General features: G+C 43.7%; 1 protein-coding gene across 3 annotated transcripts in view; it reads right to left on the bottom strand.

The window, feature by feature from the left end:
- Positions 1–27,069, bottom strand: part of PAPPA (pappalysin 1) — a 242,284-nt gene that overhangs the window by 190,205 nt on the left and 25,010 nt on the right. For all 3 annotated transcript variants that reach the window (XM_075905988.1, XM_075905990.1, XM_075905989.1), the window contains one exon: positions 17,253–18,321. In XM_075905988.1, coding sequence (XP_075762103.1) covers positions 17,253–18,321 — 1,069 coding nt within the window. The remainder of the gene's footprint in view (positions 1–17,252; positions 18,322–27,069) is intronic.

Raw genomic sequence — 27,069 nt, 5'->3', positions numbered from 1 at the left:
TCATCCGTGGTTTATGTTTAGGTTAATCTCATCTGTCCTCGGTTCTAAAAACCTGATTCAATTGTTGTTAAGACTGAATTCTAGTCTCACTTTATATTTGGAGTTGTAGTTGTGCTCTAGCCCACTTCAGCAGGGAGAGGGTTACAGACAAGCCAGAGGAGGCTTGCACAACCCTGGCCAATTAGGTGGGGAGAAGTCAGCCAATCAGGGCCATGCTGGGCCTTATAAAATGCTGTGAGGGCCGAGGTGAATACACTCTTGCTCCTACTGTGGAGCAGGAGGGATCTGGCTACCTAGGAAGCTACAGAGCGTGCCTGAGACAGAGCAGGGCTGGGGAAAGGCAGGAAGATCTGGTGTGTTGTGGTCTGACCCATCTTCAGGCTGCAGGCCTGATACAGGGGCCTGAGGGCACTAAGGCTGCCAAGGCAAGAGAAGGCAGCAGGTCCGCACCCCTTTGCCCATGAGGAGTGGCCATATCAGACTGCAGTTTGCCCCTGAGACAGGGGTTAGATGATGACTGTCAATGGGTCACTAAGACAAGGTGGGTATAGGAGATTGGGGTTCCTTGGGACATGAGAGCACTGCTGTGGGGCAGTACTGTGAGGAAAGGGCACCCTGGGTCAGAAAGGACATGGAGCCAGAGGTAGCGCAGTAGACAGGTAACCATGGGTGAGACATTGGGTGGTCCAGGGCTGGAAGAGCTAAATCCTGAGAAGATCTTCAGGATGTGCCACTCCAGTGAGTTGACCCTGCTACATGTGGAGGAGGGCGAAGGGATACCAAGATTAACATAATTTGAGGACCGAGGCTTCAATTCTTGGGGGCTGAGAAGGGTTAGTACTGACTCAGGGTTACCAACCCTAAATGTTCAGAAATCGGAAGATTAAAAAGCATAATAAATACTGGGTATTTTTATTTGCTGTTTGATTTTTGAGCCTTTAAGGGGTCACATTATTAAGCTTCTCTCAACTGTGCAGTCTAGAAATGTCCTTTAAAAATGGAACCTGAGGGTCTCACCTCATCATAGGGCTCCATGAGCTGGGGCTTTAAGAAAACATTAACATTCACGAGACTTGGAGTGGTCAGGCCTGGTACTTTCTCCCAAAAAGGCAGAGCTGGTTGGAAATTTTGCAACAGAATGGTTTTCCACCCACAAAGCTGACTTGGGAACATCTCAGTTCCCAGGCAGCTTGCCAGGAAGCCTGCCATGGAGCCAAAGGCCCTAGAGATTCTTCAGCAAGTTTCTGAAATAGATGGGGATGGCAGGGTAGCACACAGGGCTCTTGAGGGGCAGCATGAAAAGATTCAAGAAGCTTGGGGTTGCCAACTTTCTGAAAACTGCACCCCCTGCTCTGTCTTCCCCCAGATCCTACCATGCTCCACCTCTGCTCTGCCTCTTCTCTTGAGGTTCCGCCCCGTTTGCTCCTTTTCTTCTTCCTACTGTTGCCAATTCTTCTCATTTTCCTTTTTCCTCACTGCATATTCTACGCCTCCCTCTCCCTGCACTGGGCTCCCCCTGCTTGAGAGCTGGGCCAGGAGTTGTAGCCTACTTGGAGCCATTTGCCTGCCTGCAGGTAAGAGGCAGCCCTGCCTATCCAGAGGCTGACGCGGGTTAATGACCCAGCGCCTCCCCCAACTCACAGTAACCGGTCATTGTGCGTCTGGTCAGTACATCTGACTGAACACTGTCAAGTCCCCTTTTTTACTGGATTTTCTGCTTGAAAACCGGACACCTGGCAACCCTCAAAGCCCCTGGTGTGTCCAGTAAGCTTGGTCAACAGAAGCAATGAAATGTGTAACCTGCTAAAAGTGCAAAACCTGTTTCCAAACGCAGGTACAAATAAATCCAAACACAGCAGCAAATGGCTTGAATTCACTTCAGTGAGTATTTGTGCACCCTTTCCTTTACCACTTCAAATCAAATTGTTTTTCAAATGGACATTTGCATTTGCTTGTGTATTTGTATGCTTAATTGCACCGTAACACCCACTAGTAAACAACACTTGGTGGAAACAGAAATAACAAGAGCAATTAACCCAAAATTTAGCATCAATGGGGAGTTAAGAACAGTAAAACTCCAGGATAGTGGTTTTCAGGTATTGATAGCGGTTTTCAGGTATCTAAAAGGGTGTCACAAGGAGGACAGAGAAAATTGATCTCCTTGGACTCTGAGGATAGAACAAGAAGCAATGGGCTTAAACTGCAGCAAGGGAGGTTTAGGTTGGACATTAGGAAAAACTTTCTAACTGTCAGGGTGATTAAACACTGGAATAAGTTTCCTAGGGAGGTTGTGGAATCCCCATCTCTGGAGATATTTAAGAACAGGTTAGATAAATGTCTATCAGGGATGGTCTAGACAGTACTGGGTCCTGTCATGAGGGCAGGAGACTGGACTCTATGACCTCTCGAGGTCCCTTCCAGTCCTAGTATTCTATGATTCTATGAAAAGGGATTAAATGAAGAATATGTAGCTGCATAAGGCACCCAAAAATTCAGGGTACCACTGGGTCTTAATGTCCAAACACCCACCTCTTCCTATATAGATTCCTAGAGTTGGAAGAGACCTTGGGAGGTCATTGAGTCGAACCTCCTGCCCAAAGCAGGACCATCCCCAACTAAATCATCCCAGCCAGGGCTTTATCAAGCTGTGATTTTGAAACCTCTAGGGATGGAGCTTCCACACCCTCCCTAGGGAACCCATCCCAGTGCTTCCCCACCTTCTGCTCTATGGCTTTGCTTCCTCTGGAGAGAATCTAGTTAATTTAAAAATGAAAGCCTGCCAGGCCTATTAGCAGAACATGGAACCTACGACAAAGCCATTTAACAGTCATTTGCCAACCCCAGGTATATACTGTTCGTTTCTGAATGCACTATGTTAGTTGACAGGCCCGTAGTTTAAAATGTGCTTTTAAAACATTTCATTAGCGTGTTGCTGAAGACCATAAAATCGCATATCAAAAAAATTATAATCAGCCCCGCCCCTTTCTGAGCTGCCACTGGGCATAGGGCCCCATAAAACTTAAGGATGGGCCTGCTAACGGAGCTTGCAGAAAGATGTATGGCGAGGCACAAAATAGTTTGCATGCGTGTTTGCGTGAACTAAAGGAACATGGAAAAGATGCTCTTCTCCTTAAAGAAATAACCGACAGCAGCCACATCAGATGCTGAGACACTTGACAGATGGAAGGACATATGTATGCTCTGTCAAATGGATCTGCTAATGTAAAGATCAGGAAGCAAGCATCAGCCGTCCTGCTAAAGCTGATTGTGGACCCCAGCTACAGCTCAATGACCCCAGATGAAGCTGATTCCCTGGGGGGTGCATTTCCTGAAACCTCACAAAATTGGACAGGCAGCTTATGAAATATGTAGTAATGTTCCTACATGTCATGGAAAACTATAGGACACTGTATGTACATACTTCATGCCAGTCCTCAGATGTGACAGTTGAAAATTGCCCCTTTTCAGCACCAAGGAACTTATATTTAATGACCTGCCTTAATTGTTTACAATTGCAGACCTTGAGAGAAGGGTGAGCCCAACAATCTGACAGGACTGGAGGGTAATAGTTCCATGCCTCACTTTTGGCAAATGTGGGAATGCGTATGAATGGAAAGGCATAAGGTCGACTGGATTATGGCTACCCCCACTGTCTGGCTGTTAACCTTGTCATGACACATGCCAATTGTATCATAGTACAACTTGATTGCCATATAGCAACCACATATCAAGTGTGTCACAGTGATTCCCTTTGCAAGCCAACATTTAACATGTCACTAAATGACAACCTCCTACCTTCTACAGAACCTAAGCTTTTTGTGACTGTAAATCTGACTTTTGATGATTCAAGCAAAAGCTTTATCTGGTCATTCTTTGGCCTATACTACATTAGATCCCCAATTTTACAAAACTGGGATTTATAAGACTCGTTTTAATCTGATCTGTCTTCAAAACCTACCTCTGAGACACAGTGAGTTCCTTCAATGTTCAAATCGCAGTTTAATACACTATTGAGAACTAGCCTAGGTTGCCCCTCATTTATCTAGACAGACCTAACTGAGAAAAATTTAGAACCCCAGAGACCCTCAGGCAAAATGGGAGAGATAGCCAATGCATCTGCTGGACTGGAGCATTTGGCGTTATGTTTGGTGTAGTGTGCTGCTTTGCACTGGCTGCTGTCTTCCCTACTCTAGAAGTGACTTCTCTGTCAGTGCTGCTAGACAGATCTAGAGCCTGATTCAAAGTCTATTGAAGTCAATTGGAGTCTGTTTATTAATGTCAGTGGGCTCTGGAGCAGGTGCTTGTTGAAAGCCTATTCTTTGGGATCCCAGCCTGGATGGACAGTATAACACACAGACATGCACAAGGGTAAGTATTTTTTCAATGAAAATGGTAAAATGAACATTAAAGAATAGGAAGTCTAGATGAAGGGCCTAATCCTGCTAGGTGCTGGGTGCCTGCTAACAGTTGATGAGTATCTTCAACTCTCTCAGAAGTCAGTGGGAGTTGCATGCCCTGCACTTGACAGAATGAAAACCTAACTGTACGCAATTCCTATGTGCAGATGAAATAAAAATGCTTCACCCAAAATACTGAGCCAAAGCCTAACTTGACCTTCCCCGATGCTACAAAAAAAGCCATGTAACATGCTCCTTTACTTTTTCCCCAGGTTTGCCTACACCACTCGATCACAGTTCCTCGTGGTATCGAAAGTAGTAACATGGCAGGTTACAAGGAAAGGTGTTCTTAGAGTATTCCAAACGTTAATGGAAAAACTGAGTGCTGGAGTTTTCCTGTAAGTTTCCCAGACCAGTTGGGAGACCAAGAGAGTGCATATAAGTTTCCCAACTTTGCAGAGCTTAGTTGAAACAAAATAAGCTCTGGCTCATTGAGGGACATGTATTATGCAATGTACTATATTTCTTTATTTACTCTGAATCACTAAGTTAATTTGTCCCTGTCTAATTTCCATGTTACAACAAATACATCCAATATAAGAGCAGTTTTTCAAAGGGGGCAATGGAGAATTAGACACACACTTCCCTTTTAAGGTCAGTGGTGGTTGTGCACATCTCTTTTGTGTCTTTGGAAACAAAAAGGATAAGAAGTTGCAATAGCAGGTCTGTCTCCTGATGGACTTAGCATCTTTATCAGTAGCCTACCACTGTTTAAAATAGAAATTACATTGCCACCTTTGTCCTCTTCATAAGAACATAAGGACGGCCATACTGGGTCAGACCAAAGGTCCATCTAGCCCAGTATCCTGTCTGCCAACAGTGGCCAACACCAGATGCCCCAGAGGGAGGGATCACATCAGATAATCCTCACATGATCCTCCCCTGTCACCCACTTCTGCCTATTCCTTACTAGCCAGTCCTTCCTGGTACACCTGTAAACATGGCTGCCTGGCCAAAAAGCTCACATAATCTTGTCAGGAAAATCTGAGATGGAAAAAAATTGCTAACCTTCTAATTTGTGCCATATTAATGTACAATTCTCCACATATGTCTTCCAATCTAAATTTAAATGTCTCAAGGGATGGAGATTCCAATGCTTCCCTTGAGCAATTATTCCACAGTCTAATACGTCTCCAAAATGTCAACATGTTCTACCCACGTTTTTGTTAACTTTTTTCTCACTACAATTTTGTTCTAAAAGAGACAATTCAGAAATGAATCCATTAGGTCAGAGCAGGTCATTAACAAAGGAGAAAAAATGCTATCACAGTGCAAGGAACAGATTCAACCCTTTTCTCAGCGTTATTTCGCCTGACTTTATCTTTTGGTATAATTTCAACACTGAATTTTCCTGGCATGAATCCCATAGATTCCCTGTTCCTCCCCTCTCCCCAAGCTTTTCAGTGCTCAGTAGTTCTATATTTTGGTAAACTTCTTCTATTAATAGTTGCCCTCTGTGGCTATAAAAAAATACCTCAGTAGTCAAAAGCCAACCCTTGCTTGCTAACAGCTGTGAATGTCTAAATGCACACAAGACCCGACATCACCCAGCAGAGCCCCTTCTTGGCTCCACGTCAGAGCAAACTGATTAAATAAGGCCGTTGCCAACTTGAGAAAACGGAAAAGGAGGCCCCCCATAACAGAGGAGGGAGGGAGAGAGACTGACTCCTGCTCTAGTCTGAGGAAATAGGAGGGTATTTCCATTTGCTCACTGTATTTTTCACTTAAAGTTCTCTCTCCCCTCCCCAACTCCAATAAACTCTTGAGTCTTAGAAATAAAGACAGAACAAAGAGCTGTTCAGAGATGGAGTTGAAAGTGGCAGGTAGAGTTGCAGTTGCAGGTTTTAAAGTCTAATCTCAGTTTTTGTTTGTTTGGTTTAACTGAATTAAATATTTCTGCTACTTCAGTCCTATTACCAGTCCTGGGATAACCCTATGAAGATTTCAACTTGTCAGTTGTGGTCAGTGGTAATAGCCAGTGGTGAAAATGAAAACGATGCTGTTGATTAGGCAGACGAGGACTTGGGGAATTAAAAAAATCTATCTGCATCCTGTAAAGATGATGAAAGAGCTTTTATACATCAGAAGGGGAAGTGTTTGAATTCTTAGAGGATAAAGAAAGTTTCCCATATTTCTGGTATTTCTAATGTATCTCCCTAAATGTAGGTTCTGCTCTAAGTGAGAAGGTGCTTTAGCTATATGTTTGATTAAGAAAGTTCCTATGTTATATTCACTGTCCTGTCCTCAGAGTTTCACTCTGATGCTTGCATGAACCCCAAACCTCAAAGCAAACCATCAGGAATTGCTGAGATTCCGCTATTTACATGTCAAATCCACGTGAAATCTCAAGTGTCACAAGATTTTGAGATGAAACAATATGTCTAACCTGTTAATTTGAAACTTGGCCCAAATTCTCACCCCTTATAACAATCCTGACCTGAATTTCGAGTCAGTTGCAAAACCAACAGCCAGGCAGCTCTGGAAAATTTTCAGATTTCTCTATGAATGCTTCACCTTGCTGAATTCTAGGTATCCAGCTGATGGGAGTGAATTTTTAAAAAAGTATTCAGTACTAGGGAAATGTAATGAAGTTATAGCCCCAGGAGGCAGCAGTCCTTTGTTTACTCATACAACAGGAATGAACCACAAGAAGCATTGGTGTACTGCCGGACTCATCTCTAGGGACCAGAAGGGAGTTCTAGTCCAAGGTCTTTTTGTTGTCTCTGTAACCAAGTGGACCAATTCATTCCAACTGCAAAGGTAGTGTTAAACTGACTATTAAAAACTAGACTGAGATTGTCAGCTGAAAGAAATGAGTTGGACTATCAGCAATGACCATCAATCAGCTCTGTTCAGGATTTAAATCAGTCATTTAAAGTTTCTGTGTCCATTATATACCTCCTGAGCTATCAAAGTCCCTGAACTTTCATTCTTTCAGGTGTCTACTGAGACTGGAGTGGCTACTGGAGCCTGTTAGCCCAATGAGAAAAACATTCCTTAGTCCGTTTTTTCCAAATAGTTGCACTGAGATCAGTTTGGGTCCAAAGAAACTGATTCAATCTCAGTGGCATCCCCCTAGCTGTCACTAATTAAAAGGAAAAGGAAATTAAAGTTGAGAAAAGGCAATTGGGAAGAGTTAAGCACTTGCTTTAAAATTACACATACCAGGAAATTTTTCACTATATTGCAGACATCTCAGCAAGCTAACTGAACACATGTGTCATTTAAGGTACCATGCATTAAATACGGCCATTTATTTTAAGCCATTTATTAGATGGTTATGGCCTTAAAATGGTAATTGTCACATGGAGTTTTTCTAACAGAAGCTGACACGAACCATTTTGGAAGCTCTGAAATGTCTGTTTACACATCCATTATTAAAGAACCTGGAATTACTTGCAAGCAAGCATTTCTTAAGCTAAGGTATTACGTATGGAAATAGGATCCAAATAAAATTATTTCAACTGTGTTTCATCCAAGAATTTGGGGGTTCATACAAACCAGACATACAGAAGGTGTAAACTTGCTTAGATCACAAGTGAAGGAAAGGTTCTTATAAACCCTGCAAAACAAAAATTCTGAGTTTTGTACAAATCTATATGAGCCCTGTGAAGCTACAAATTGCATCCTCTCATGCATCTCTTGGTACACTGGACAGTATGAAATGCTAATGACAATTGTTGTCTCTATTTCAGGTGTGACCATCCCATAGCAATGGCCCTGGATCCTAAACATCACACTTCTCAATAGATCTGGCCCTGCACTTTGAAAAACAGTGACTGTCCCAAACATCATAAATTATTTTTACAACACATCTTTAATAAGTACTTGTTGTAAACACTGCAGCAGCTCTGTGCTACACAGGGATAACACCATCTCATAACAGCCCTTAAAGACTTGTTACAAGGCCTTCATGATAGGCCTTCATGATAGCATTAAAGGAGCCATTACTGTCAAATGCATCAAAAAGCACTTCCAGATTTTTATAGGCATTTCAGTGGGTGCTAGAATGACATATGGACTATTGGGGAGACATCACATGCACTTTAAAGATGATCTCAACAAATAAATACGTGCTTCTTGCATAGAATATAATACCTGTGAAAAGACCACGTATGTCTTTTTTTTTCAAACCAGATGAATAGCTGTTGTCCTATATCTCTGTACGTATTAGACTGCAGCAGATGCCTAGCCATTATTTCTGAACAGGAAAAAGAAATCCCTGCCTTTTCCAACAATGGATTTTGTATTCTGCACCATTTCATATTTTTATTACTAGAGCAAAAAGCTCTTAAAGGGCACTGTTCCAAAAGGGGTGCAGCTGACATAGAGAGGGCCCGATGGAGAGCATACAGCACAGGTTGCAGCTGAAGGGGTGGGTGCCATCATGATGTATAGCTGTGGTTGTGGGAGGAAGGGGACTGCTTCCAGAGAGTCCCATTGGTGGCATGGAGTAGCCCTGCAGCATCTCTGCCTTAGTTTCCCTCTCCTCAGGCCTCCTCAGTAATTTTACGGAGGTTCTTCTCATAGCCAGCCACACTCTGGCTTGGGCTGGTTTAGTGTCATAAACAGTTCCAAAATATAGCTCTCAAAGCCCCAGGGAAAAATCCTCTTTAGAGGGTTTATATAGTCATCCTTCCCCACTCTCCAGGAAGCCCCTCCCAAGCCCTCTTACTTGGAGTCTTCCCTGCCTTGGCAAACCACTCCCAGTCCTACTTCAGTTTGAATCTTTTCTTCCGCAGAAACGTTGGGTCTCCTGCTGGAGGCCTCTTGCTCTCTGCAGGCCTCTTCCAGGCATCTCTGCCTGCAATGTCTCCCTAGGTCTCTGCCCGAAAGAAATGCAGCTCACAAGCGGTGTAAAGCATGTGGTGGTTAGCTAACACATTAATGCTGTAGACTTCCAAAGAGGCCTGGCTGTAAGAAACGTGGTTTTGTAAGAGTGTCCATGAGGGTAGAATGGGGACTCCATGGCTACGTCTAGACTGGCATGATTTTCAGTCTAGACACAGCCCATGTGTTTTGCAAATGCTAAGTATGAATCCCATGTGGGGAAAGGTGTTGGCATAGGCTTTAAAGAATCAGTTAACATTCAAAATAATTCAAATAATAAAGACAAACAACTCTGCTACAAAAGCCTCATACACACAAGCCAAACCCACAGAAATCATGGCCCTAACATGTTGCAATAGGTTGCAGAGAATCAGTTAAGGGTAGCACAGAAGATTCATGTACAGGCTTGACACTATGTTGAAAATGCAAATAAATGGACTTTCAGGGTCACCACAGAAGTTTCCTTTAAATGTAGCAAATAGCGCAGACTTGTTGAAATGGGAGAAGTGGGCTTTAGAACCAGTTACCTCCTATCTGCCCGCAAGATGAAATAGCTATAATATTTTATGACTGTGGGTTTTCTTGACTTAGCCTTGCTGACCAAAACAGGTTAGGCGCCTTTGGGAGTCTGTCATAGAGGCTGCCAGTGATAGGGACTGTAGATTTGGAAGGAGGATTCTGCCATTGGCCTGGGAGGAGAGATCCATGGATAAACATGGGTGACACTGTAGAATTTGAAAAGAAATACCATTGTTGTCTAGGCCATCCTGGTGCAACCAGAAGAGCTTTCACCCTCTTTTTTGGGTCTCATGTATTATTCCGGGTAGCAGTGGTATAGGTGGGAAAGCATGCAGAAAGTCCCTGCTCCAATCTGCTGGCTCTGGATCAGAAGTGATGATTCTTGGTGCTTTCGTTGTTGGCAACCATATCTCTCGTGCAAGTTCATCATTTGCAAAAAGGCACTGAGCCCCTGAATCCATCAGTAACCATTTTTGTTGGTCTTGGTTCAGTCTGCTTGAGAATTCTCCACTCCTGGCAGCTGCAGAGCTATTCAGCGTACTCAGCTATGAACGCACTGCAGCCAAAGCTTTACCGCTTCCTGACACAACATGGGGGAATGAGCTCCAACTTGTTTGTTTACCAAATGCCTGGCGGCGGTGTTGTCTGTTAGTATCTGTATGTGTTCACCAGGAGGGAAGGCCAGAAGGACTGCAATGCCCAATGTGTCGCACAGCATTCCAGAATTCTGATGGATCATCTGAATCCCTGCTGACTGCACAGATCCTGAGTTGGCAAGTCCTAAATATGGACTCCCCAGTGGTGGCTGGAGAGGTCCATAGTGGCTACAGCTGTTGGAACTGGAGGACTGAATGAAATTCCTGCTATTCACTGTCTCCTCCTATCTTGAAAAGTTCTTTAACAGCTCTGCTGGGAGAGTCCATAGATCTTGAAGCTGTCCACATTTGGAGTGTGCACATTCACACTAGCCAGTGTTGCAGAAGTCTCACATGAAGTCTTGCCTGAAGGATCACATGTGGAAGAAGTCACGAGTCTCAGGAAGAAATGGACTGTGAAAAAACTGCTGGCGAAGTAGTGCTAGGAAGATTTCCTTGGCAGAGCCAGCAAACCCTTATTTATGAATGCTGTTTCAGAGTTTGCACATCCTGCACGTATGGAGGAATCACTCCTCTAATAGTCAGGTGTTGCCTATAGCCGAGTTCAATAAATAGTGCACCTATAAACATCAGCCATCAGATACACAAAAACATGTACAGGTTGAACCTCTCTAGTCCAACACTCCCTGGCCCGGCAACATCCATGGTCTGGCATGATTTTAGTTAGTCGGTTGTCTGCTTATCATGGGTGTGGCCAAGTTTCCTGCAGTCCCAAAAGTTTGTTTACAGCCACCAGTCATGGTCTCAGTGTTTTGTGGGTCCTCTCACTATTCTGGATCCTGCTCAGGGACTTTGTGGAGGGCAGCCATGCACTGTGTCTCCTCCAACCTCTCAGCCTACTTTCCTGGGCCACTTTTCTGTAGGGCCTCAGCATGCAAGTTTTAGTAGTCAATCGGGAGCTCACATTTACTCCCTGGATCCTGCCCAGCACTTTTCTGTTCAAGTGTCAGCTTTCTTCCATCAGCAAGGCATCCAGTTCTCCATCCTCAAGTTCCACGGAGCAACTAAAGTTGCTCTGCCCTGCAGCCCTTCTTATACGGGCCTTCCCGGCACTGACTGGCTGCTCCTTGTAGCCCCTTTCCTATTGGTTACTTTTCACACAGCTGCCCTTGGGCTTCATTAACCTAAGGCAAGCCAGTGTGAGGCAGATGCTCCATCACATCTGGCAGAGGCTGTCTCCTTTTTTTGAGCATCAGGAAGTAACTTTACTAGAAGAAGCTCTTCTCCTTCAGTTTCTGAGGGACTTCCTCTATGGAGCCCTTTGCCAAGAATTAGTTGTCGTCTCTCTGTAGAGTTGTGATATGAGAAGCATCCTTGAGGAGAGGTAAGACAGAGAGTAGGAAGGTAGACTAATGGAAAATAATTCGATTAGAAGCTATGATGTTTTATAGACTGCACAATATGGTCTCCAGAGGAAGAGGTGGTGGAGATGGTAGAAGAAGTGAAGGATAAGCAGAACTTTGGAACCTTACTCTTGACTTTGATGTCAAACTATCAACCTCCACACTGATGGAGCAGACTGCTTTACAGAGCTTCTGTGGTTTATTCTTGTTTTTCTCTACTGCTTGGCAGAACGGGAGGACTGCTGCCTCTTTCAGTGCTGTGTGTAAGTATGAATGGATGCTGAGAAACCAGGTCTCTGGTATTAGCTGTACATCATGGCTTTCCACCTTGAATGGCAGTGAACTGTATGAGTCCAAGGAAGTTTCCAGTCACCCTTGTGGCTTTGAATTTCATCTGTCTTTTGCCATGAAGGGGAAGATTTCCATCTGTCCTTGAGAGTCTGTGATGAGGCCTCATGTGCAAAGCCATGAGTTCCTGCAAATAGTGCTTCTGTTGGCTACTGTACTAGCACAAGAATCTGATACACCACATGCCATATGAAGGGCATGATGTGCAGGGATTCTAGAATCTGTTTGCAATGGGAAAATGTGGGAAAACACAGAATTTGCACTTGTATAGGGAATCATTTTCACGTTTTGTGAAAAAATAAATATACACCATAAAACCCCATTCATCCGAGTTTCATTATCCTGCTATCAGTATTAACCCAACCAACCATGCGGAGGTTCAGTTAATATGGAAAGCTGAACAATGGAGGCTCAGAGAAATGGGGTTCTACTGTACATCAATAAAACATCGTGTTCATCTGATATCTATATATACTGTGGGTAGGGAAACTAAAGTTCAGCATTTCATTTTAATTGTGGAAAACCAGAAGTTTAATTTTTTTTTAATTGGAGAAATTTGCTTTTTATCATGGAAAAGTAGGATCCCTGATGATACCCTATGATTTTATTCAGCAGCCCGATCCTTCACTGAAAGATAAGAATTCTGGGTTCCCAGAAGTCATACTGGTAGAGTGCCATCCCTGCCTAGTAACTTATGATGTGCACATCCTTATGATGTGCACATCCCTGCCTAGTAACTTATGATGTGCACATCCTAAGACCATATGTTTTCCTGTCAAGGGCACCTTTCCTGTCCCTAAGGCCAGAGTGGGTGGATGCAGCATCTGTTGACTCTTCCAGATCTTCACCAATAACCAATGAGTTAAACCAACGAGTGGATGGCGAACAAAATATATGAAGTACTATGATGGGACTGGGAACTTCCTGTCCCCTTATGGTGAAAGTGCTGAAAAAGATAACCATAAGGAAGATTTCTTTGGCTGGGTCAATCAACACCCTTAGCTAGAAAGATGAAAGGAGCCAGCTCAGTCTCATCCCATGGGGGACTGAAAGGAGCTGTTCAGAGGCATGCAGGATCCTATATGGCTGTCTAATATAGATGATGTTGAGGTTGGATGAGGAATATAAATCACCAAATCTGGAGACTTTTGTGGACAAAGAAGCTGAGGCCTCCCCTTAGACACACTGCTGAGGAATCACCATGTGACCGGTGCCATTTTCTTTTCTCTTTGGAGCCCTCAGTAGAGTCAGACTTGTTTCCTTTTCCTCAGCTTCTTATGTGATGGTTGAACTTTGATAGTTTTTTACTTCAGAGCAATGGTGAAGGAACCTGTCTCAAAGGATGGTACTGAGGGGAGTAATAAGGCCAAGCACCAAGGGGTTACGCCTCATCCATTCCATTGATCAGGGCTTCAGTGCCAGGGTGGCTCATTGAAAACTGTATCATCAGCTTGAATCCCTGATTGCAAGTTATATGCTGAAAGAGCCTCATTGATCAAGTATACCTGTAGTCCCTAATGGCTGGTTTTGATGCAGTCTGAGTGAGAATGCCCAACAGATGGAGCACTGTGATTTGGTGTGAGCCTATTCTGTGTGCATCAAACTCTCATGCTAGAGTCTGGATAGAAATGTACACAGATGACATTTCACTAAGCCCTTCTTAGACTCAATGCTGGTCATCAACGAGTGTATGGCCATCTCAAACCAGTGCTGAGACACTGTTATTTTTTTTCTCTTTCTGATGAGCTAAGATAAATTATAGTGTTTATCAATTGTGGGTATCTGCTAAGCAGATACAACACAAAGAACATGCTAGGGCTTATGATTGTGGAGAAGAATGACCACGGGCAATTAGGGGCTACACAGTCTTAAATACACTGGGACCCTGAAGTCACTAGGGGGCGCTCATACATAAGACCATTAGAATGGCCATATTGGGTGAAACCACAACACAAAGAACATGCTAGGGCTTATGATTGTGGAGAAGAATGACCACGGGCAATTAGGGGCTACACAGTCTTAAATACACTGGGACCCTGAAGTCACTAGGGGGCGCTCATACATAAGACCATTAGAATGGCCATATTGGGTGAAACCAAAGGTCCATCTATCTCAATATCCTGTCTACCGACAGCAGCCAATGTGAAATGCCTCAGATGGAGTGAATAGAACAGATAATCACCAAGTGATACCTCTCCTGTCATCCATTTCCAGCCTCTGTCAAACAGAGGCTAGGGACACCATTCCTATCCATCCTGGCTAATAAGTATTGATGGACTTAACCTCCATTAATTTATCTGTTTGGGTTTTTTTTTGGAACCCTGTTACAACATCCTCTGGCAAGGAGTTCCACAGGTTGACTGTGCACTGCATAAAGTAAAACTTCCTTCGTTTGTTTTAAATCTGTTTACTATTAATTTCATTTAGTGACCCCTTGTTCTTATGTTATGGGAATAAGTAAATAACTTTTCCTTATTCACTTTCTTCATACCTGTCATAATTTTACAGACCTCTATCATATCCCCCTCAGTGTCCTCTTTTCTAAGCTGAAAAGTCCCAGTCTTCTTAAATTTCTCTTCATATGGCACCCGTTCCAAACCCGTAATCATTTTTATTGTTCTTTTCTGAACCTTTTCCGTTGCCCATATATCTTTGCTGAGATGAGGTGACCACATCTGTATGCAGTATTCAAGATGTGGATGTGCCATGGAGTTATATAGAGTCAATGATTCCTAATATTCGGTTTGCTTTTTTAACTGCCGCTGCACATTGAGTGAATGTTTTCAGAGAACTATCCACAATGACTCCAAGATCTCTCTCTTGAGTGGTAATAAAATGATTAGTCCCCATCATTTTGTATGTATAGTTGGGATTATTTTTTCCAATGTGAATTACTTTTCATTTATCAACATTAAAGTTCATTTGCCATTTTGTTGCCCAATCACCTAGTTATGTGAGATCCTTTTGAAGGTCTTCATAGTCTGCTTTCGTCTTAACTATCTTGAGCAGGTTAGTACAGCTTCCGAAGATATTCCATGAGCATGATGTCGGGGGCACCAAATCCACAAATGACAACACACAAAGGTACCCAAAAAAGAATAGAGTTGCACATGCAAAAATGTGTCTTTTGTCCATGAAACTGTGTATTTTATGAATGACATTCGATTTACTTGAACTTCCACAAGGTTTTTTTTTTTTTGCACAACTTCAGGTAGGTAATTTGGACAATTTGGCCCTTAAAGTTTCTGAATGCTAAGGAAGAATCTTAAATATGTCATGTGATTTAAAATGAATAAATAAATAATAATACCCAGTTTTTATATAGTGATTTGCAGTAGTTGATAACAGAGCAGTTTACAAAAGAGGTTAATATTCCCACTTTACAGATGAAGAAACTGAGTCAAGTTTTTATTTTTTTTGTTGTATTTAAAAGTTTTGTGCATGTGTTTTCTGCTGCATAAATTCAACAAGTAATATCAGATTATAAAGCACATTTAAAAATTACCTTAGCTTACTTTAGCTATTGATAAAACCATGGGTTATAAAAACTGAAGATTAAAACATATTACATTTCTCTGATATTGTTTGTTTAGATACATTTTTCTCTGGGCAATGAAACTGGCCAGTATCCTTTTTTTTGCATTTTTTTTTTATAATTGGTGTTTAATCCATTTAACTGTCTGACTCGCCTGCACTATCGCAAGGCTGCAGTGTTTGGGCCAACCTGCAAAGTCATTTTTTTTAACAGTACCATTGGAATTATATAAAAAGAAGTATTTTTAAAATGTTTTGTGAATTTGGAGGCCAAACTGATCGGACAGTGTCCTTTTAAAACCTCTGTGCTAAAAATATTCAGGAGATGCCTTGAGCCAACACAGTATAGGGAATTCTCTTACAGCTGACATTTTCCTTCTTACTGCTCTGTGGTGATGGTAACACAGGGTGTTCTGAGCCCTGTGTGTTTTCTCCCATAACCCTGTGAGCGGCAACATTAAGCCATAACAATGAGTGAAAAGAACAGAATTTACTCTCTACCTTCTATTAGAGATAGGTTTAAGTCAGACCATAATGTGTTTAAACCATAGATTGAGTTTACACAAGGGTCTGACTCTACTCTCATGTGTACTGGTGTAAATTAGGAACATTTCCACTGGAGTTACTGGAGTTTAACTGGTATCAAACTAGCATAAATGATTTGAGATTGAGACCCCCGGTTACAAGATAAAAAATTGCATTTATGTATACATGTAGACCCTTTCCTTGAAGGATCTCAGACTGCTTTATGAATCATAAGTAATTAGCCCACACAGCTCCCCTGTCAGGAAGAGAATTGGTAGTGCCCCTATTTTTCAGATGTGTAAACTGAGACAGTTAAGTTACTTGCTTGGAGACACTATGCAGAAGCTGAAAGTCATGATGTTCATAAGAACAGCCATACTGGGTCTGACCAAAGTTCCATCTAGCCCAGTATCTTGTCTTGTGCTGGTGGTCAACACCAAGGGCTTCATAGGGAATGAATACGACAGATAATCAGCAAGGGTTCCATCCTCTGTCACCAAACTTAGTCTCCTCCTCTTTATAACCACTGAATGACATTCCCTCCCTATGCATGCAAAAAGAAAACAGCGTGGTCATGACATTAAGGAGCCCTGAATAAACTGTCTCCTTTTTAAAGAAGTCCCAGTAAACTGAAGTCTGCCAAAAAGTATTTAAATCTCTTTCACCTGAAGGGCTCTTCCCTTACCAAATGTGACCTTGACTCATACACACTTAAGGCTTGTGACTAAAAGCAACTATTCAGCTCTCGAACATAGAACTGATCACCTACAGCTTGTGGATTTCCTAGCTGGCCATTTGACTCTTAGACAATCTGATTGTCTGTGGTGAGAGGCCAATTTGGATTTAGTGGCAAGGCAGATCTGAGGACTTGTGCTGAGACAGCTTAAGTGTGCAACAATTATACCCACACATACACACACACAAGGAAAAATACAAGAGAAGCAATAAATATGGAGGAATGGATAGCTGGCAAGACGGCCATTAGTCTGATGTTCATGGGTATTAACAGAAATACCTCATTTGTTTAAGAAGTTGCCTACCTGTAAGGAGAATCTGGTTCAAAACATGTCTTGGTTACATCAGTTATCTCCGGGTTACAGCATTCCCCACCATCAAAGTTGTACCTCTCATAGTTACAATCCATGTCACACATGCCGTTCTGCTTCTTCTTGTGGAACAGGGCGTGGCGCACATGCCGGCAGTCCCCCCCATCGTACCCAGTCAGCGTGTGGTTGCACTCTGGATCACAGTTCTCATCTCCGATCTTGCTGATGTCACAATTGGCCAGGATGAGGCGGTGGCGGAGGGATGAGTTCTTCACATCCAGCACTTCCAGCTCCCAGGTGATGTTGTAGAGGCTGAAGGCCTCGTTGAGATGTTGATGCTGAAACTCAATCTGCTGCCGGCTGACGGTGGGGTTCTGATACTTGTCGTCATAGAGGTTCACGACCCGGTAGCGCACCACCTTGTTGTGGCGGAAGCGGGGGAGCTTGTTGTAGCTGGCGATCACCTCCATGTTGTCGCAGACTGTCTGCCCACAGAGAGGAGGATCCAAACTGGTATCTAGCAAGTAACCATGGTGATAGCTGAATTCCATCTGAGGACTGCTGCCATCCTTCATGGGAGACCAGGTTTTTTTCACATTCACTAAACTCTCCTGAAGAACTAGCTGAGGTAGAGGAGTGTCTCGTTCATGATTCACCTGGCCCATGTCCAACAAGATCTCCTTCTGGGACCTGGCCACCCTCCAGAGACTGAAGTGTTCTACGTAACCCCGATAGTTCTGGTTCAGGGCATTTCCTCCCATCATGAGCACTTTACATTTCAGGGTCAGAAGGCTGAAGATGCTGCCCATTTGCTCCCCACTTGTGGCCACCTGGGCTCCGTTCACATAGAGCTTCATCAAGTGCCCATCGTAGGTGGCAGCCAGATGTACCCATTGGTTGGGAAGGTAGCTGCGATGAGTGGCAATGGTGGTGACTTTGCGAGCACGGTCTGTCTTCAGTGAGAAGAAATAGCGGGGGTCTCTATTCCCCTGGTCACTGATGGTGTTAATCCCCAGGACCCATCCTCGGTCACGGGAGGTGTAAGAACATTTGTCATATAATCCTAGGGGCCCCCAAAAAGAAACAGGATTAAATAAAGGTGACAACAGATTATTTGATATATTTACTTTTCTTGCCATTAAAAATATAGAGGGTTGGCGTAGAACAGTGGTATTAAACTACCTGGTTGGCAGGTGGCCATACAAGAGGACTTCGCATGAAAGGTTTAGGACCATCAGAGGCAGGCAGTGTGAATAGGACCCCCGTTGCCTGGCTAAAGACCAGGACTGGTTTGCAATTTCATAGCCATAGAGAGCTGTTCTGTGTAGTCCCATAAAACTTCATTTGAGCCACAAATTTGACCTCATTGATTTAAACCCAATAAAATCTCATGAAATGTCAATTGCTAATTCTCTTGTCCTCTCTGCCTCTGCTCCCCAACCCTTGCCCCGTTGGATTTCCCTTTGCAACTAGAAGGAACTTCTCCTGTATGCAAAGTCTAGCAGGACAAAAGAGGACCAAATAACCAAAACCTATGGAGATTAATTTGGGTACTAACTTTTCATAAGGCTTCTTACAAAATCCCAGCCAATGAAAACTGGTGAGAGAAAACTATATACACTTTATATTGAATCTGATGGACAAGTTGTACTCCAGATCTCCTACACATCCAAAGATCAGTATCCATACTGCACCACAATAAAACAGATTCTACTGATCTCTCTCATACACGACACATCCATGCTTCTACTCACCTACACGATTGCCTAGTGTTCAAATAGCTCGTTTTAAATATACAAGAGAAATAGAGGGGAGGGAGAGAAAGCACGCTCTAGAAGTTAGAGGAATGAAGGGGTCTTCCACCCAGAATTACAGGAAGTGGTGAGGAAACAGAGGGGTGGGGAAAATACTTTCCCATGGTGGGAGAGGAATCTGGGAATTAGAGGTCTTAGTCATAGAGTCACAGTGTTAGGGCCAGAAGGCACCAGCAGATTTAACCCTGGAGGTTTTTCGCCTTCCTCTGTAGCATGGGGTACAGATCACAGCAGGAGGATTCTCTGCATCTTGGGGTCTTCAAACTATTTGAAGGCTTCAATATCTGAGATATAGGTAAGAGGCGGGGGTGAGTGAGATTCTGTGGCCTGTACTGTGCAGAGGGTCAGACTAGATGATCATAATGGTCCCTTCTGACCTTAAAGTCTATGAGTCTATGAGATCATGTAGTATGAGCTCCTGAATATCCCATCACTGGTCGCACCCATCCACTCCCACCTGAAACTCAACAGCAGAAGTTAGATCAAAGTATCTAACTTTGATCTAACACACAGGACTCGACTATGACGTGCCACCAATAGAGACTAGGAAGGACCAAGGTGAACCAGTGCCCAAGGCCTCCACAATGGCAGGGAAATATTTAAGTGAGATAAACCAATGAGCCTGGCAAGTGACCAGCACCCACACATCTAAGAGGAAGGTGTGAAAAACAACCAGGGAAAATTCCTTCCCAACACTACACATGGCCATCAGTTAGATCCAGAACATGTGAGCAAGAACCAGTCAGGCAAGTGCCTGTGAAGAGGCATGCTCGATGCCACCTCACAACCCTGGCCCTACCCTGTCTCAGAGAAAGCCTCTTCCCAGTGTTGGATGCAAGGACCGGGGAGTGAAAGAATACAGGTTTCTGCTTCTTAGCTCTTAATAGTAGACACCTTGACTGAAAAAAAAGTAAGGACTTCAGTATCAAATGGCATTCTAGCCCCAATGCATAAAAATGATCTCTCTCCCACCCACTGCTACCAGAAAGTCCGACTAGAAACCATAAATCTTTGACAGCTCTATCTCCATGCAAAGACTAAATATCCCTCTACGTCACCTCTGCACCCTAACCCTCCTAGCACCATCACCACCACCGTCAGTTGCTTCTGACTCCGAACAAGTTGCTCAACAGCCATCTGTTAACAATCACTCATTAACAGTGTGGTCTTGTCTAATATCAACAGAGCAAAGGTTACAGGAGTATTCACTGTATTTTCCCTCCCCCCCACTTCTTTCACCCACCTTTCCCTTGTGCTCTCCCCTCCAAAAAAATCCTCTGATGGGAAGCTCAAAAAATTTTAAACAGGCCTTTTTTCTGCACAATGTTATTTTGCCAGGGGCTCTGAGCTCCCCCTTTTCCTGTTTCCTTTGGAAGAGAGATCCCAGGGTTAGGAAGGTAATGTGTTTATTCATCTGTAGGGCGCACTCAGTTCAAAACCTTTACAAGACCAGCTTCAAGCTTATAGTGCCACTTCTGATCACGAGAGGGAGAGAGAGGGAGAGAGAGAGAAGGAAAACAAGTAGGTTTAAAAATTACATTTTCCAGTCAGGCTAAGATGAATGTTTACCCAGGAAATGAATACTATCAAAGCTGCCAATGATGTTTTGGTGTCAGAGCTCCCAGGTTGCTTTATTTCTTTACTATATATATGTGTGTGCGTGCGCACATGCACACACGTGTGTGCTTACACACACACACACACACACACACATTCTTTTTTCAGATCTTCTGCACTTTCTTTTACTTACAGTGGAAGTACCATGTAATGATGTTGGGCAAGTAATGTAGTACATGAGGAGAATGCAGGACAGATAAGTTTTGTCCACCTCAGGAGTTCTTGGGACTAGAAATCCAGAATGCATCCCTCCACTCCAGTGCGGGATATGGGGTGCGTAAGGGTACAGGGACAGTTCCTCCCAGTTTGAAGAGAAATCTGGGGGTTAGAGAGGTACAAGGCACACCTTTCTTATAATAAAATATAGACTTTTATGGGGGCTTGATAGGGGAACATTTAAGAAGCTGCACTCAATGGTACAGTGTCCATATCTGCTGAAACTGCATCACTCATGAACAAGGAGACAAACTGTTGCTTCGAGTTACCTGGTTATAACTGCTAGAACTGTATTGTTTGTTGCTCCGCCCTGACTTAGGGCCAGGGCTGTAGCCGTGTGTACTTGCTGCCCTGCCTGTACCAAAGCTTAGGCTACCAAACTCTTGAACGGACTGTGTTTGCCTGCTGCCCAGCAGGAAACCAGGCCTGGGCTACTGAACTTGCGAGCAGCCTGTTTGTTTCTTATCCTGCCCTGAACCAGGGCTCGGGCTTTTGGGCTCTGAACTGTTTACCTAACACCCACTCTGAAGCAAGACTGGGCTCGGAACTGTTTGCCTCTTGCTCCGCCCTGAACCTGGGACGGGGTACTGGACTATCACTTGGCGTCTTTTGTTGTTGTCGCCTGAGACCTGGTCGTGGATTATTGACTTGGGGGTTTGTTTTAAGTGCCCACAGCAGCGGGGTGGAATGGCCGCCCACTGACCCGGAGGTGGAGAAGCCCTCCAGGAGACTAACTGGCTTCTGTCACAAATACTGTAAGGCTGTGTCTAGACTGCATCCCTTTTCCGTAAAAGGGATGCAAATTAGACACATCGCAATTGCAAATGAAGCGGGGATTTAAATCCCCCTCGCTTCATTTGCATAAACATGGCTGCCACTTTTTTCTGTCTCGGAGCTTTGCCGGAAACAGTGCCAGTCTAGACGGGGATCTTTCGGAAAATAAAGCCTTTTCCGAAAGATCCCTTATTCCTCTTAAAATAAGGAATAAGGGATCTTTCGGAAAAGGTTTTATTTTCCGAAAGATCCCCATCTAGACTGGTGCTTTTTTCCGGCAAAGCTCCGAGCCGGAAAAAAGCGGCAGCCATGTTTATGCAAATGAAGCGGGGGGATTTAAATCCCCGCTTCATTTGCAATTGCGATGTGTCTAATTTGCATCCCTTTTACGGAAAATATATATATATCCCACTTCCATGCAGAACACTTAAAATGCTGTGGGATTTTGGGTAAATGACTGTTTCTGTAGCCTTGGTCTTTATTTCTGAAATAGAACATTTTCATTAAGTGCGGGGATTTCAAATCCAAGCAACTTTGGCTCTCAGATGAGTGATATCCCTTAAAACTAGGCACATTTGAGAGGAATGTTAGGATGGATTCTTCTTAAGCATAATAAACCATCTTCCTCTTGCTCCTATGTGCTGCATGGGGCTCACAACTCACCTCAGTCAAACAGATGGCACTGCTGCAGTAATACTCCAAAACCGTAGCAAGTCTCCTTCCTTTGTGCAATTGACTCTGATCTGATGCCACATGCTTGAGTTTGACTCAAACAGTGACTTTCAGTTCAGCCAAAGGAGGATGCAGTGCTAGTAATGGCGACACCAATGTCCCAGCCTGTCTGGAGGTTTCAGAGATGGAACCGTTTAATATTCTGATTCCTTATGTTCTCTGGTTCAAGGTAAAGGCCAATTAGCCAACCCAAATGACCATCTCCCTCATGAAGTTTTCCTTTCTCAAGCATTTACCATGGTAGGCATCCAACCATAGCTATAAGAGTATAGAGAACATGTTCCATTCCAAGACATATTAGCTTTATGTACATACAGAATATTTGTGTGCTGTTTTTTTAAGAGGGAGGAAGGACAGGGGAAAGGGCAGAAAGTCCTACAACAGATGGAAGTAACAAAATTATCAAAATATAGATATTTATCATGCTCACCCCCAACAACGTAGGAAAGGGCTCTGGAATAGGGAGGTGTGAAGTAATTGCCACACATGCAGAAAACTTCAATATCTGAGAGTGTCACAGTTTATTTTGATTTGATCAAATGAGTCCATTGACGTGAGTTACTGTGTAGAAGCAATTAAAAACATTTGGAGCCCAAAACACCCCTTTGTGCCCCTAAACTCAAGTCAGTTTTTGAGCAAAATGTCTAAAATTTAAAATATGTAAATGTTGTTCTCAGGACCAATTTTCACATCTTCTTCTTACTATTACTATTATTAATGATCTGTATTGTGGTTGTGCCTTTGAGATCCAGCCATGGCACTGTACAAAAACAGAACAAAAAGACAGTCTTTGCTGAAAGAACCACTAAAGCCCTTTCCCACTGCTCTGGTACAGTAGATTTTCACGCTCCCCTTTAAGTCCCTTTACACTTCAAGAGTAATGTAAAGGGCCCTCAGAGTACAGGAAAATCAGGCCAATGATGTTGCAGATGACTCAATGCAACACCAATATTTGCTCAGTTTTCACACGGCAGCACTTCGGAATTCCACTTCACTTTTGCTTGTCTCGAATTGATAGAAAGGGCCGGATGGCATGTTGGTTGAGATGAGTACTGTCAGTGTTAGCAACTCACAAGTCTCATGGCATCTGTTGCTTTCTTATAGCCCCAGCTGTTGGAGTCGGGGGATTAGGTCAGAGTCTCAGCTTTTACTGAAGAAGAAAAGAACATTTTCACCCTTGTGTTTGCAGAGGAAACTTGAAAATATAAGCCCTAATGACCCCAAACCCAGCAAGTAAATAAGAATAACCTGAAGTCTTGTTTTAGGGTTTTTTTTTTTTTTTTTAAATCTCATGATTTTTAAGCCGAGCTCACGGGCTGTGTCTAGACTGGCAAGTTTTTCCGCAAAATCATCTGCTTTTGCGGAAAAACTTGACAGCTATATACGCTGGCCGCTTGAATTTCCGCAAAAGCACTGACTTCCTACTGTAAGAAATCAGTGCTTTTTGCGGAAATACTATGCTGCTCCCGTTCGGGCAAAAGTCCTTTTTGCGCAAAACTTTTGTGCAAAAAGGACAGTGTAGACAGCTGAGATTTGTTTTCTGCAAAAAAGCCCCGATTGCAAAAATGGTGATTGGGGCTTTTTTGTGGAAAAGCGCGTCTAGATTGGCCACGGACGCTATTCCGCAAAAAGTGCTTCTGCGGAAAAGCGTCCGTGCCAATCTAGACGCTCTGTACCGAAAATGCTTTTAACAGAAAACTTTTCCGTTAAAAGCATTTGTGGAAAATCATGCCAGTCTAGACGTAGCCATGATGTTTGGACCTTTACCCATGATTGCTATAGGATACCTATGCGGGTTTCCACTGATCCCTTCCAGGGACCATGCACAAGTCCTATATACCACTTAAATCCCACTTTGTTTTAATGGATTAAATGGAATTGAAATGGTGCATTACCTTTGTGCTGGTCCTTTGCTGGGGAGAATTTTGCACTGTGCATATAATATATGGCATCGGTTGCTTGAACTTTTGTAAGGTCATTGAGGGAACATTCTGTCTTGGATGGTTTAGACACAACAGATCCTGCATCTTGGCAGGGGGTTAGATTAGATGACCCTTACGGTCCTGTCTAACCTTCTGATTCTATGAGCCAGGGCTGTAACCCAGCTCAAGATGGTGAGGTTATAGCAGATGGTGATCTGGAAAAGCTACAGAGGCTCTGGGACATACACCTAGATGTTCTCTATGCTAAAGTTATAAGTAGCATTCTCAGTTGGCAGGGTTTGCAAGAAAGCAAGCAAAGGTAACGCCTGCAAACTGCTGCAATCCATTTTCAAATTATCACTAACAAACTCCAGGCCTCCTTCCATCACTTTAGTGCTATTACCTGTGTCTTGCTAACAACCACTTCCTGGTAACCAGCCCAGCCAGAGAACTACCTTAAAATCTTTACTTCAAAGGAGGCTTCTCTTTACTGAGCAACAGGGGATGGGAGCTTGTGGTGGCATTTTTCAGGGGGTGGGGCTGACTTTGAACCCACCAGGTGTGCTGATGGAGTCCACTGCAGCCTTGAAAAAATGTGGCTGGAGAGGGAATAATACCTTGCACTTCTGGAACTTGGCCATGCCTGCTTGGCTGGGAGAATACAACCAGAGGTGACAGGACTCTGTTATGAAAGGGGAATTTAGGTCAACAATCAAAGCTGCAGTCAGGGGCCCAAGAACAGGGAACTAAAGGTTGGGGCTGGCTTTTTCTCCCCCCTAGCATGCTTTAATTGTTTAGTATCAAAGCCACAGAGGGACGCTTGACAGAGCAAATATTCTACAGGAACCTATAGAAAGCTTTTATCTGTCCAGAGGAAAATAATTAAAAGAGACAGATTTGGGTTAAGTATCCCTATGCTCCATGCTATTGGGTAAGTCAAGGAAGATCCACTGGAGCAGCTTTGCAAGCTTTGCATTGGGCTGAAGCCATTACACTTTGAAGAAGGGAAGAAATAATCTCTCCCTTCCCTTTCAGCCACCACATACTTTCCTCCAGAATGGCTGAATAATTCAAACTCCAAGGTACTTAAGAAAATGACCCCATCTATTCTGTACCGTTTCCAGGACTGCCACACAGTTCCTTGGACCCTCCCAGGGAAGTATTGGCTTGAGCAAAGCACCTCAGAATCACCCAGGTGGCTGCATACTGCGCAGGCCAGGAACAAGGACTTATTTTTCTGCTGCTGCCTGCCTCACTGAATTCAGGTGGGATACTTGCCATTCACAGACCCATCTTTATATATGTTCATTTTGACATGAGTGGCCAGATGTACAGCTGGGGAATGTGGTGACTTCAATGGAGCTATGCCAATTTACACCAGCTGAGGATTGGGTCCCTGGTACTCTGTGCTGCTGTGGTCTTTATATGATCTGCCATCGGGCGTTAGCTTTCAGTGATTTTTCCTTGTAAGATTTTCATAGAATCATATGGTGGGAAGAGACCTCAGGAGGTCATCGAGTCCAACCCCCTGCCCAAATCAGGACCAACCCCAACTAAATCATCCCAGCCAGGGCTTTGTCAAGCCGAGACTTAAAAACCTCTAGGGATGGAGATTTCACCCCCTCCCTATGGAACCCATCCCAGTGCTTCACCACCCTCCTAGGGAAATAGTTTTTCCTAATATCCATCTTAGACCTTCCCCCATTGCAACTTGAGACCATTGCTCCTCATTCTGCATCTGTCACCACTGAGAACAGCCTCTTTCCATCCTCTTTGGAACCCCCCTTCAGGTAGTTGAAGGCTGCAATCAAATCCCTCCTCACTCTTCATATTAGGTTGCATTACGAGGAGCATTGCCAGCAGATCCAGAGATGTGATTATTCCCCTTTATTCAGCTCTGGTGAGGCCACATCTGGAGTAGCGTGTCCAGTTCTGGGCCCCCCACAACAAAAAGCATGTGGACACGGCTGCGGTAGGGCAGAGACCGAGATGTTTCTGTATCAGGAGAGATTATAAAGAGTAGGAACGCGAGGCATGCAGCAACGTCTGATAGGCCAGCACAGCGTGCTTCAGTACTACATGTGACAGCACTTTAACAGGGTCATTTCTCAATTGGGTATCCGTTTCAAGGGCTTCATTGTTTCGAGTATCAGAATAAAGGCATGCTGGGTGGAGCACGTTTTTCCTTACCTAAATCTCCCTAAGCTTTTCACAACTGCCACAGGATCTGTGGAACGTGGGGCTCGGTTAACAAATTGTAACTGTTTATGTTCCAGAGCCCTCAAACAGACAATGGTTAAAACAAACAATAAACAGCTGCTTGGGTAGTGACTTTTTCCCCCCACAGAATCATAGAACACTAGACCTGGAAGGAACCTCAAGAGATCATCAAAGCCAGTCCTCTGCCCTCACAGCAGGACCAAGCACTGTCTAGATCAACCCGGATAGATGTCTGTCCAACCTGCTCTTAATTATCTCCAGTGATGGAGATTCCACAACATCCCTAGGCAAACTGCCACCTCCAAGAGATAGACTCCAGCTCTCTTATTTTCAGAAATGGCTAAAATTAATAAAAGGGGTAGAAAACCTGGCCTATGAGGAAAGACAAAAACTAAGCATGTATTTTCTTGAGAAAAGAAGATGAAGGGAGACCTGATAACAGTCTTTAAATACGACAAGGATTGTTATAAAGAGGATGGTGATCAACTGTTCTTCATTTCCAGTGATGATCGGACA

The sequence above is a fragment of the Pelodiscus sinensis genome, chromosome 22 (assembly GCF_049634645.1).
Source record: "Pelodiscus sinensis isolate JC-2024 chromosome 22, ASM4963464v1, whole genome shotgun sequence".
Classification (NCBI taxonomy): Eukaryota; Metazoa; Chordata; order Testudines; family Trionychidae; genus Pelodiscus; species Pelodiscus sinensis.
Note: the sequence above shows the minus strand (reverse complement) of the source record. Positions and strands in the feature narration are given on the sequence as shown.